The sequence below is a fragment of the Xenopus laevis genome, chromosome 2S, assembly GCF_017654675.1.
Source record: "Xenopus laevis strain J_2021 chromosome 2S, Xenopus_laevis_v10.1, whole genome shotgun sequence".
NCBI classification, from domain to species: Eukaryota; Metazoa; Chordata; class Amphibia; order Anura; family Pipidae; genus Xenopus; species Xenopus laevis.
Genome location: NC_054374.1, coordinates 42,627,162 through 42,639,676, shown reverse-complemented (window position 1 = coordinate 42,639,676; position 12,515 = coordinate 42,627,162). Strand labels below are relative to the sequence as shown.

Genomic DNA, 12,515 nt, shown 5'->3' with positions numbered 1-12,515 from the left:
CTCTCACGGATCTGTATAAGTAAATGAGGAAGGTCCCAGTATCTGCGCTGATGTCCGTAACGATATCTGATGATTTTGGGGTTTTGGCACAAACAACTCAGAAAACTCAGAAAAAATCTTAGTTTTTGCTGAAAACTCCAACAATTCAAAGTTTTCAGGGAAAGCTCCGAAAGTTTGCCCGACCCTATTTTTTGGCCTTTTTTCTTCATAAATAAGGTCCATTTGGGAATATGGAGTTGCTCGGAGTTGGATATTAGAAATACTGTGATAAATTGATATATAACCCCCTAAGTGATTCTTTTTGTATGAACTGTACATTTTTCCTTAAATAAAAACCTGCTATTTGGGACAGGGAAATTTAATGTAACGTGTAAAATTTCCTCTCTCCTTCTAACAGAATTATCCATGAGTCCAAACTGAGAGAACTGGTCTTGTGAAACAATCTGGAATCTTTTTTATATGGTTTTGACGTCAAACCTGTTGAAGTGGGACTACAGTGCCATGGCTATAAATGTGCAGCTTAAAGCTGCTGGATTTGTTTCATTGCTTATAACTGGGATTCCTGCCAATGTTTTACTTATGTTTAGCTTTGCCCACATTGCATTTTCAGAGAAAAGACTCTTACCAGCCAATGTTATTAGGATGTCACTATCAGTTGCTAATCTCTTTGTTCTGATTTCTCGTGTAGTACCACATGCCTTATACTCTTTAGGGTTAAAACATTTGCTTAACGACCAACAGTGCAAGCTATTTATATTTGCTTTCAGAGTAAGCAGAGCCATGTCCATTTGTATAACCAGTTTTCTAAGCTGTCACCAGTGTGTAATTATTGCTCCAGCCACAGGAAAATGGAAATACCTAAAACAAATGGGCAGTCGTTATGTACCAAAAATAATTGCATTATTTTTGGCTATGAATATGGCAATTTACCATTCTGGAATCTTGTATGGACGAGCAACAATCAATGAAACATCACCTTACACACTGCACTTATCATATTGTGATGTTGCTTTCCTCAGTTATGGAATATACATCATAATTGGCTTGTTATCTGCAGTACGAGAGATTATATTTGTTGGACTGATGATTCTTTCTAGCATGTACATGGTATATGTTCTCTTCCATCATGGGAAATCAATGAAGGGAATGCGCAGTTCTGATAAGGGCCAAAGCAAAACAGTTGAATACAAGGCTTCACGAGCTGTCATCTTGTTGGTTACAATGTACATGGCCTTGTTTGGTATGGATAACTCAATGTGGATCTACACTCTGACCATGTCCAATGTGGATCCAGATGTAAGTGATACTAGATTGTTCCTTGCTGCATCCTTCGCCGTCCTGAGTCCTATTCATATTTTTGTAACCACTCCTAAATTAAACTTTTTGTTTAAAAATCCATGCAGAAAGAAATCTATTGGATTACAGAATAATTCCACTTGAGAAAAGCAATATGCTAAACTCAACATCAGGATTGTATTTATTACAAAGTGTATGAATATCAACTTCATTGGTTGCATAATTGACTACAGAAACTCACCACATTGTTTATTCCAGTTAACAATGCCTTACTTCTCTTCCAGGAATCCCTTTTTCAGAAACCCCTTATCCAAAAAGGAAAGGTCCCCTTCCATAGAGCCCATTATAAGCAAAAAATTTTAATTTTTAGAAACAAGTTCCTTTTTTACTTGGCCTTAACTAAGCTGCAAAACAATACTATTGTGTTAATTTAAAGTTAGAATATTTTTAGCAGACTTATGGCAATCTATACTACTTTATATGATAATATATCTTGTACAGTATATATATATGTTTTACTTTACAATTATTTTCCTACATTCTATGTAAAATGTGTAAGGAATTTGTCAATCTGCCAATAACAATGAATATGTTATTATGTACAGGATTTCAAAATGTTATGTTCATGGAACAGCAGCAAAACATAACTTTTTATCAAATTGTAAACTTTTTCATTTCCAAACTGAGAAGGAGAAAATAATTGTCCATTTTTGTGTATGACCATGCATTGAAAAATTAGCTGCTAATGGCTAGGAAGTAGTAATGAGCAAAATTTTTCACCAGGTTTTGCCATGAAATAGATCCAGAAAGCTCTGAATTACAGGGAAGACATCACTCATAGGGAAAATTCTGAGGTGAATTTTCACCTCGGAAGGCTCCGCCACACTTCGCACAACTTTGTCAGACGTTAATTTGCAGCGCATAAGCTTATTCATCAAAATGCAAAGTTATGTCTCAGCAGACGAATGCTGGCGGAGTTTTGCAACAGAAAATTCTTCAGTGAGAGCATTTCAAAGTAAACTTTGCTAGCGTTGATTTCTTCCTAGCAAAACATTGTTAACACACTTACGCTTAGGTCAATTTGAATAGGGCGGGTACATATAGGTCATATATATGTATTTATTTGTGATGTTGGTACAAATGCGTGAAGTGGCCACTTATTATTAAAAATTTTCAAGAAGCCAAATTAAAGACAAAACTAACCGTCTATTGTCCTAGACATGAGCCCACCCTAAAACATTTTGTCTTATTTTATAACTTTTTGGCATACAGGATATGATGTCACTGACATAAGATTGAGGAAAATGTAGCTTCATCTTATCAGTTCACCAGGTATAACCTGGTGAAGCAGACTCTGGCGAAAAGGGTAACATAGTGGACAATTCGCACTTAGATGAATTTGGGGAGTAACGATCCTTCGCCTGAACAAAAATTCGCTTGACAAAAGGGTTCAAAACTAAAGGCCACTTTACCATTTAGTAGATTTGCCCCATAGAGTCTATTTTAAGAATATATAACATTTAAAAAAAAAAAAAATTTCTCTGTAATAATAAAACAGTACCTTGTACCTTATATGCTAAGCTTCATGAATCCATACTGGTGCCAAAACAAACCGATGGAGTTTATTTAATGTTTAAATGATTTTTAGCAGACTTAAAGCATAGTGATCAAAATTATGTAAACATCCCTTATCTGAAAGGAACCCCAGGTACCAAGCATTCCTAATTCAAGCAATCCTAATTCAGTTACATCTACCCTGACACCCACTTAACTAAAAAAAATGCTATGGATAGCCATTGGAAGCAGTTCTGACAACAGGTCTCTTGAGGTATGCTTAATTTAGATTTTTCAGGCCAACTTTGGTCAAAGAAAAAGCAAAGTAAATGGAGCTCCATCCTGGAACAGGAAGTAGACGTCTGGGCTTTAGATTTATGCTTCTGTGCTGATATACAGACTAGCTTGAATATAGAGAGTTAGGTATGTGATTTGGAATATCTTCAATCTTTTAAAATATTTTTTCTATAAACATTATACTTAAATGAACTGTTGAGTGTAAAAATAAAACTGTTCAAAAAGACAATTTAGTTAGCTGACTCTGCCCTATATAAACTGTAGCCCAACCCAGTTTCTATGATCTCCTGTGCTTGTGTGTGTTTCTTTTGGGTACTCCTGATTCCTTCCAAAAACATACAGGGAAGATGACTGGCAAAAAATGTTTGGCTTTGGGCTTAACGGGGACCCGTCACCCAAAAAAAATATTCCAAATCCTATTTTATCATGTTAGTCAAGCAAAATGAACTTTAATTACACTGTATAAATGATTTGGATCTTGTTTCCTTCAGTCTGGGAATTCATAATTATAGCAAACAGGCAGGAGCCATTTTGTGGACACTGTTATTAAGACAAGCCTTTCATCATCTCAGTATCTTGTTTGTGCACCAGAATGGGTGACCTGATGTCCATCTCCATGCACTGGCTACACAATTAAATGGTTAAGAAAACTGGGGGAATGTGGAGAGAGCAGTGACCTCTACCAAGTGCTGAATTGAAAGTGAAAGTAATTGTGTGCCCCACCTCTATGCCTAAGGCATAGAGGAGGGGCAGTCAATATTTGATTGACAGCTGAGATTTTTAAATGATTTTATAACAGATATGAATGCTTAAATAGAAAAAAAGAAAATTAATTTTATTATACAGCTTTTTATATTTGGCTGACAGGTCCCCTTAAAATTCATTGTTTAGATTAAATTAATATTCAGAGTTTGGGTTTGCAGTTTGGGTTAATAATGGTCTACTGCAATGCTATAAGCAAAACTGTAGCACTCTAGGCAAGGCTATTCTCTCTCCTCACTTTTACTTGTGTTGACATAATATCAAAGGCTATTGTGATACTAAGCTCTATAGTTAGAGCTATAGAATTTAATTAAAAGTGGGGAGGGGTGTGTGTATGGATGCTGGGTTTTCATTTGGAGGGGTTGAACTTGATGGACTTTGTGTTTTTTCAACCCAATTTAACTATGTAACTATGACATGTCAGTCTGTAGCACAGGAAATATGCAATGCTATTGAATGGATTCCTCCATGTAGTGATGGGCGAATCTGACCCATTTTGCTTTGCCAAAAATTCACAAATGGCAAGGTGCTGTCACAGAAAATGTATAGGCCACCTGTGACTGCAGCAACAGGTTTGGTGTGGGTGGTTTGGGTGTCTGCAAATTATAGTTGGAGCTTTGCTGAAAATCTTAGTGGGGAATGTAATTAGAGGGATACTATCATGGGAAAACATGTTAAATGTTCATATTCAAATTATCAGTTAATAGTGCAGCTCCAGCAGACCTCTGCACTGAAATCCATTTTTAAAAAGAACAAACATATTTTTTCTATTTAATTTAGAAATCTGACAAGCGGCTACCCATATTGTCAGTTTCCCAGGTGACCCCAGTCATGTAACTTGTGCTCTGATAAGCTTCAGTTACTCTTTACTGCTGCACTGCAAATTGGAGTGATATCACCCCTCCCTTCCCTCCCCCAGCAGCCCATCAGCAGAACAATGGGAAGGTAACCACTAACCAGATAGCAGCTCCCTGGTAGATTTAAGAACAGCACTCAATAGTAAAAATCCATGTCCCACTGCAACTCCTCAGTTAGATTGAGTAGGAGAAACAATAGCCAGTCAGAAAGCAGCTCCATGGTGCAGCACTTGCTCTTTCTGAAAGCACATGACCAGGCAAAATTACCTAAGATGACTGCCTACACACCAATATTACAACTAAAAAAATACACTTGTTGGGTTAGGAATGACATTTTACATGATAGAGTGAAATATTTGCAATGTAAACAGTATAATTTAGAAAAAAAAACGACACCATAAAAATCATGACAGAATCCCTTTAAAAATTGCAAGCATTATTTAGAATGTCATTTTTGTGAATGTTTAGCTCTGTCTCAATGTAAAATCGTTCACTGGGAAATATTACAATCCATAGTATCGCTATTATCCATCTGATAATATACTTTTCCTTATAAAAAACTATGATTTGGTACATATGGATGATCCTGTGCCCTCTGTTCTGCCCTATGGGCATAAGGATGACCAATTATCCAGATTTGTAAGAGTTAGGCAAAATATATGGCAGTCTTAAACCATACAATTGCAGTCTAACATACAATTTGAATCCATCTAAGGACTGCTGGTCAGGGATACCCTTTTTGTTTAAAAAACAAATATTCCAGTATACTAGAGGCCATGATTCACATGCATGCCCCTATAGAGGAACCATGGAAAACAATTGAAAATCATTTCACAGCACCCTTGCAATTAGCACACTTATTTTGGATTCCTAAGACAAACAGAGCCGTTCTTAGTGACCTTCTACCCTCCTCACTAGATCTATGGGACTCAGTAGCCATTAAGATGAAATTGAGCACACGTAACTTTAGACTTAGAACTATTTTTTGTAACAAGAGCTTCCCCCCAGGATGCAATCCACTTGACTTTAAACCTTGGATAGACGCAAACATACTCACACTAAAAGATCTCCGTCCGGATCAAATCACCATACCATTTCAACAATACAAGGAGAAACATGACATTCCCCACTCACAATTTTTCCGATACCTACAAATTAGACATTATGTTGATAATACGATCAAAACCCAGAATGCTCAAACCATGACCTACTTTAAAACAATTTGCTTTAAACGCTCCTACCCAGCACATTTGATATCATTAATATACAGTCAAATTTCATCAGACACCACTGATGTACGTCAGCCATACATGACAAAGTGGTAAACAGATTTCGATCTCACAATCTCAGAAAAGTCCTGGTCATATGGGAAACGGCCAAAAAAACATCTGTATGCGCAACCTCCAGCGAAAGAGCATTTAAAATCATATTTCGTTGGTATTATACTCCAACACGCATCAGCAAACTTAGCGGTAATTCGGAACACGCCATGTGTTTTAGATGATGTGGGGAGCGAGGGTCCTTCCTACACACCTGGTGGTCTTGCGCAGTGGCCCAAGAATTCTGGAAAATGGTAGCTTTTCGGCTCTCCAAGGTTCTACACAGCACTATTCAGGCAACCCCACACACATTTCTTTTAGGCATGAAAATTCAGCCTATCAATTCCAAACCTTCACACAAACTAGCTACACACATCCTGAAAGCAGCAAGATCTCTTCTAGCAGCACATTGGAAAAAACTGCAATTGCCGGGTCGGCAATCACTGATAACTAAAGTAAACTGGACCCGAGCAATGGAAGCCATCAGAGACAAATTGTTAGAAAGGAGCTACGAAGGGGAGCTGGGGTGGTATCCGTGGGCCCAATACCTGGAAGGAATCCAAACTGGATCTAATGTTAATGATCCCAGAACTACCTGAGTGCTGCAACAGACAAGAGGTTGGCTGGTAATAATATACTGAAACTAAGATAATTATGTCTTCCCCCATATGTCCTTTTCCTTTCTTATCCATTTTATATGCATGAATATTAATTTGTAGCTCATTCTTTATAATGGCAATGCTATTTTGCATCACTCCTCTTGCTGTAGATTTGGCACAACCACTTCACTTAAGTGCTTTGCTGCAAAGTAAACAATCCTGGACAACGCTCTAAATAAACAAGTTTCATATTCATCAATACACACTTATGGTAGTTTAGTGATAATTTTCCCATTAAAGTGATGGGTTGTTAGGAGTGCCCGATTTCGCGCCCGTTGACACCGGCGCGATGACGTCACACGATCGGCGAAAATTTTTTCAATTTGCCCATTTATAGGAACTGCTGACTTGTGTTCCTGGGTGTTCCTAAATTGCTGATTTCTGGATTCCCGACACTCTGCTAAGACCCTGACTCTGATTCTTGTTGCCTGCCTATTCAACTCTTGCCAGAACTTAACTATGCTTATGCCTGACCCCTTTGGATACCGCAAACTTGGAATAAACCCCTAAGCTTCCTCCTTGGTCTGAACTTCTCTGCTAGGCCCCTGACATAGGTTTAGAGGAATCAGTTTAAAATTTCTTGCGGGATAAAGCTTTCCAAACCTGCTTTACAAATTGTTCCTATCTAAAAGTATCTGACCAAAAGGACACATCAGCCACTTTTTTTTAATATTGTTAATACTGTTAATGAGTTGCCCCTTTTGAGCACAGTTGATAATCAATGTCATCAAGTCACTATCTTTCAAATAAATAGCCATTTCCGCAGGTCCCCTATCCATTTGTAGACACAGATGTATCAGCAACACCTCCTCAAAACTATAGGCAGGTTAGTCTGACATCAGTGGCAGGAAAGCATTTCGAAAAGGTTATTAAGGGATAAGATACTTGACTTTGTTCCAAATAATAATTTTGTGAGTTTGTGCATGGTTTTATGCGTAATAAGTCTTGCCAGACTAATTTAATTTGATTTCAAGCAAAGGCGAGCAGGGACCTCGATTCTGGAATGGCAGTGGATGTGATCTACTTAGACTTTGTTAAAGCATTTGATACAGTGCCACACAGAAGGTTACTGGTTAAATTAAGGTATGTTGGCCTAGAACATAGTATTTGTACAATTTGTACTATTTGTACTATGTACATTTGTCGTTGTAAATTAAAGATCTTCTATTTGGACTAGTGTTGTGAGTGGAGTAGCGCAGGGCTCTGTATTTGGTCCTTTGCTTTTCAACTTGAAATTGAAAGTACTGTTTCTATTTTTGCTGATGATACAAAATTGTACAGAACTATACAGCAGGATGCTGCCACTTTGCTGAGTGATTTGACTAAATTGGAAAATTGGTGATAAATGCAAGGTTATGCACTTTTGGCAAAAATAAGAGAAATGCAAATTATACACTAAATGGCAGTGTGTTGGGAAATAAATGAGAATGATGTAGTTTTTTTTTAGATAACAAGTAGTGATGGGAAAATTTAAAAAAAAAACAGTTCCGATGCCACAGACAATTTTGATGCCGGCTACAATTAAATGGATGCCCATTGACTTTAATGTGCGTCAATTGTCGCCAGCATCTAAATTGTTACCGGTGTTAATTTTGACACCCGTAAATTGTCGCCGGCGTCAAAAATCCTGTTTTGCAAAATATTTCACCGTTTCGCAATTTTGTGAATGGGACAAATTCACTAATAAGTCTAATTCCAGACAGTGTCATTCTAGGCACCACTAAAGCAAATAAAGTACTATCTTGCATAAAAAGGGCATTAACTCAAGGGATGAAAACATAATTTTGCCTCTTTATAGGTCCCTGGTAAGGCCTCAACTGGAGTAAGAAGTGCAGTTTTGGGCTCCAGTCCTTAAGAGGGATATAAATAAACTGGAGAAAGTGCCGAGACGTGCAAGTAAACTGGTTAGAGCGATGGAAGACTTGCTGATATGAGGGTAGACTATCAAGGTTGGGGTTGTTTTCTCTGGAAAAAAAAACACTTGCAAGGGGACATGATTACACTTTACAAGTACATTAGAGGACATTATAGACAAACAGGCTTCATGTTTAAAAATAAAGTAAGCATGTCAACAAAACTATAAAAAAATATACATTAAAGGAGACCTAAACCTTAAAAACGAATATGGCTAAAAATGCCATCTTTGATACACTGAACTTATTGCACCAGCTTAAAGTTTCAGCTTCTCAATAGCAGCAATGATCCAGGACTTCAAACTTGTCACAGGGGTAACCATCTTTGAAAGTGTCTACAGCACTCACATGCTCAGGTGACACTCACATGTTCAGTGGGTTCTGAGCAGCTGTTGAGACTTAGGGGTCGTTCCAAATCTTTAAGCAGCAAATGAGGTTGGCCTGTAATATAAGCTACAGGGCTGATTATTACATTCTGGTGCTAGTTGCACTGGCTTCTGTGCTGCCATGTAGTAATTATCTGTATTAATTACTAATCAGACTTATATTGTGACATTTATAATCTCTTTTATTTTTCAAAAATAGATACATTGACAGATGATAACGTAAATATCTTTTCCAGTATAGAACATTGAAAGTAGAACACATCAGTACAATTCCATGTAGTATAACATACATTAAACTTATTGTTTTGCTCAAGGTTGCAGAAACGAATCCCATGGGGCCCAAATTTATATTGTGACATTTATGTTTTTATATGTACTGTGTATTGTGAGTGGGTCCCTAAGCTCAGTAAGTGACAGCAGCATAGAGCATGTGCAGTGAATCAGCAGAAAAGAATATGGGGATCTGCTGGGGCACCTTTGGAGGCACAAAGCTTCCCTACTAAAAGGCTGTGATTGCCTGTGATGGGCTGGTACAGAAGCATATACCACATATGCAGGTATAACCTGGTGAAGCAGACTCTGGCGAAATGTACTAGAAAATTCATTAACAATCGTTCACCTGGTGAAAGGGCGTGCAAACTTCGTACAATTAACTCTTTCGCTAGTGAATCACCCTTGGCCTTTTAGTAGATTGGCGATGCCCCTGTGGATTGTATTTATGGCAAATTATCCTTAGCAACTGCCACTTCGCCCTTTAGTAAATTTGCCCCCATGTTGGCCTCTGGGCCAACCATTAAATCCTATTAGTAGATTATATTATATTAAAAGGGTAGGCCACATAATTCCCTAAGGTAATTGTCACTATTCTCCATGTCTTTGAATGACTGCATTCATTAAACGAAAAGGTCCCCAAAGTTTTCATTATTGCATTTTTCATTTGGCCACAGGGGAATGAGGGACATATTACGGTATAAAAACAAGCAGATTCATTCATTAGCTACAATGCTTCTGCAATATTTACAACAGAACAGGCAAGTATACAACTTTTATTCTTATGACTACAGTCTTATTTACAGCCACAATGTGTTTTTAACTTTGTGCTCAGCACTGATATGTGCTGAAAATGTAAGACTTGTGCTTCTTTGAAGAATACAGCACTGCCTGTGATTGGCAGCCATGTAATAGCAAGGAGAGGGCTGGAGGGGATTTCTGAGCAACACCTTGGCTGCCCCCAAGCTTGCAAAATAATCAGATATCCAGGTAGAATTGCCAGGAGTAGTAGGGTAGTACAAAGCTTTGTACTTATCTTCTGTTTATGGCAGGCATTAAACACAGGGCTGTGTTGTGCCCACAGCACTGAGCTTTAGATCCTAAAACGATTTGGTGCAAGTTGCAGGCTATGCTAAAATTCCCGCAGCAATGGAATGGTCTGCCACTTGTTACAGAGGATTTGATTAATTATCCCTTTAGTATTTCAGACGTGCTCAATTAAAGACATTTGAAACCTATTGAAACCTATTTTTGGCATTTCCTTTCTCTGTTGTAATGATGGAATATTGAATGGATATGACAAGTATCACACTAACAGGGGAATGTAATAAAAATCAGTAATGGAAAAACTATTTGCAATGTGAAAAGTTATGCCTTTGTGCAAACAAATTTTGCATTGAGTGAATTTAATATAGCTTTTGCGAACCTGGAAACTGTTTAACGGCCACTTCCGACAGTGGAAGACTGTTTGCGAATTTTATAGTTTCAACCAATGCGCAGTTAATGTAATTAAACTTCTTACTGAAAAAGTCGTTGTTTGCTCCAAAAGATTCCGACACCTTCAAGCACTTCTTAACAGTGCGCAATTAAAATTCACAATGTAATAACAGTTAAAGGAACAATATTGCATCGATTTTTATTCTTATTGGTGCCAATTGTTTTGCTCTTTGGCATTTGGCTCATAAAACAAGTTCGACCAAACTCCCATCCACAATTTTATCTAATTTATCAATAACATAATTCAAAAAATTTGGTGCAGGAAAAGACTCGATAAAATTGTGAAAACGACAATTTTTTTTCGAATTTACAAAACTCAACACAGATCATGATATCATCCAACTGTAAAAGCGGTATCTGCTATAGACTTCTACATGATCTTGGCGGGTTTGAGATGAAGTATTTTTGCAGTATAATAAATATTGAAAAAATTGTGTTTTCCCCTTTACAACTCTGACCAGAAAAATTTGAACTTTTGTAAATAACCCCCTTAGTGAGCTCATTGGTTTAAAACATATTAAACAGATGCTCCTTATTTCTGTAGGAAAAGTATAATAAGGACAGTTTTAGAGCTTAATGAACTTTCCTATTCAAATTGGGCAAATATTGTCACATTACCGGTCCAGTGGTAGTTTATCACAAAAATCATTTGTAAGTAGATTTGTATTGATCTAGTGATACTGTTCAGTAGAACAATACATTCACAGAACAGACATGGGCCAATGCAAAAATGCAAAAGGTGATGTGCTAAGGGTGATGGCTGTAAATGGCTTTCTGCATTTTTAGGCAATTATGTGATGCAAATGTTTTACCACCAGAGATACAAATAGATACCAGAGATAATAACAAAGGCATTTTTGGATGTTTTGTCACCAGGGCTGACTGAGTTTTAGTTCACAGTGTAATACTCTTCATTAGACTCTTGTTGATTTTAATTGTGCATTGCTTGAAGGTGGTGTAATCTTTGGAGCAAACATAACTTTTTTTCATTTAGAAGTTTTATTACATACACTGTATACTGGCCCAAACTATCTTTTGTCCACTGTCGGAAGTTGTTGCTAAACAGTTTCCCAGTTCAAAAAAGCTATTTTCAATTTGCGCAAAAAATCTTAGTTTGCAGCAGGTCTGGACTGAGAATTAAAATAGACCCTAGCATTTCAGGTACACAGAGGTCCACAAACAGCCATCACCAGCCCACTAAATACTGACTTTCTATGGCACCTTATAGCATTTGCCAGAACCCACAGATTGCCAGTCTGGGCCTGGTTTGCAGTTTGTAGCATAAATGTTCACATTACTAATGTGTTTCCCATTACTGAATTTTTTTTTACATTACCCATTAGTGTTAAAAAAAGAGGTCTCTGCCCCCCTAATAATATAGAAATTATCATGTTGACTCTTTGTTTCTATGTTTTTGTTTTATTTTGCACAATTATTTCAAATAGAATTGTGATAGTTACTACTACTGTCTGTGTGCAGTTCCATTGTATAGTATGCTTTCTGAATAAAATAGTAACATTTTAAGAATCAATAGTCAAACGTGTTCTCTCTCTCCTCCTAGTGAATCTGGCTTATCTGTTTATATAACTGATGGACGTGAGACAGAAAGACTTCAAAAACTCACTTTCATTTGCTAAAGCAACAGGTGCCATAAATCATAGGAAGACTCCACCTTGTCTATACTCATATCGGTTAATGTGCCTAA

At 37.3% G+C, this 12,515-nt stretch overlaps 1 protein-coding gene across 1 annotated transcript; it reads left to right on the top strand.

Moving 5' to 3' along the window:
• The first annotated feature begins 501 nt into the window (after window positions 1-501).
• On the top strand, window positions 502-1,440 carry LOC121400760 (olfactory receptor class A-like protein 1). Its single transcript, XM_041584714.1, has one exon. It carries the CDS (start codon window positions 502-504, stop codon window positions 1,438-1,440), a length of 939 nt encoding a protein of 312 aa, XP_041440648.1.
• The last annotated feature ends 11,075 nt before the right edge of the window (window positions 1,441-12,515 follow it).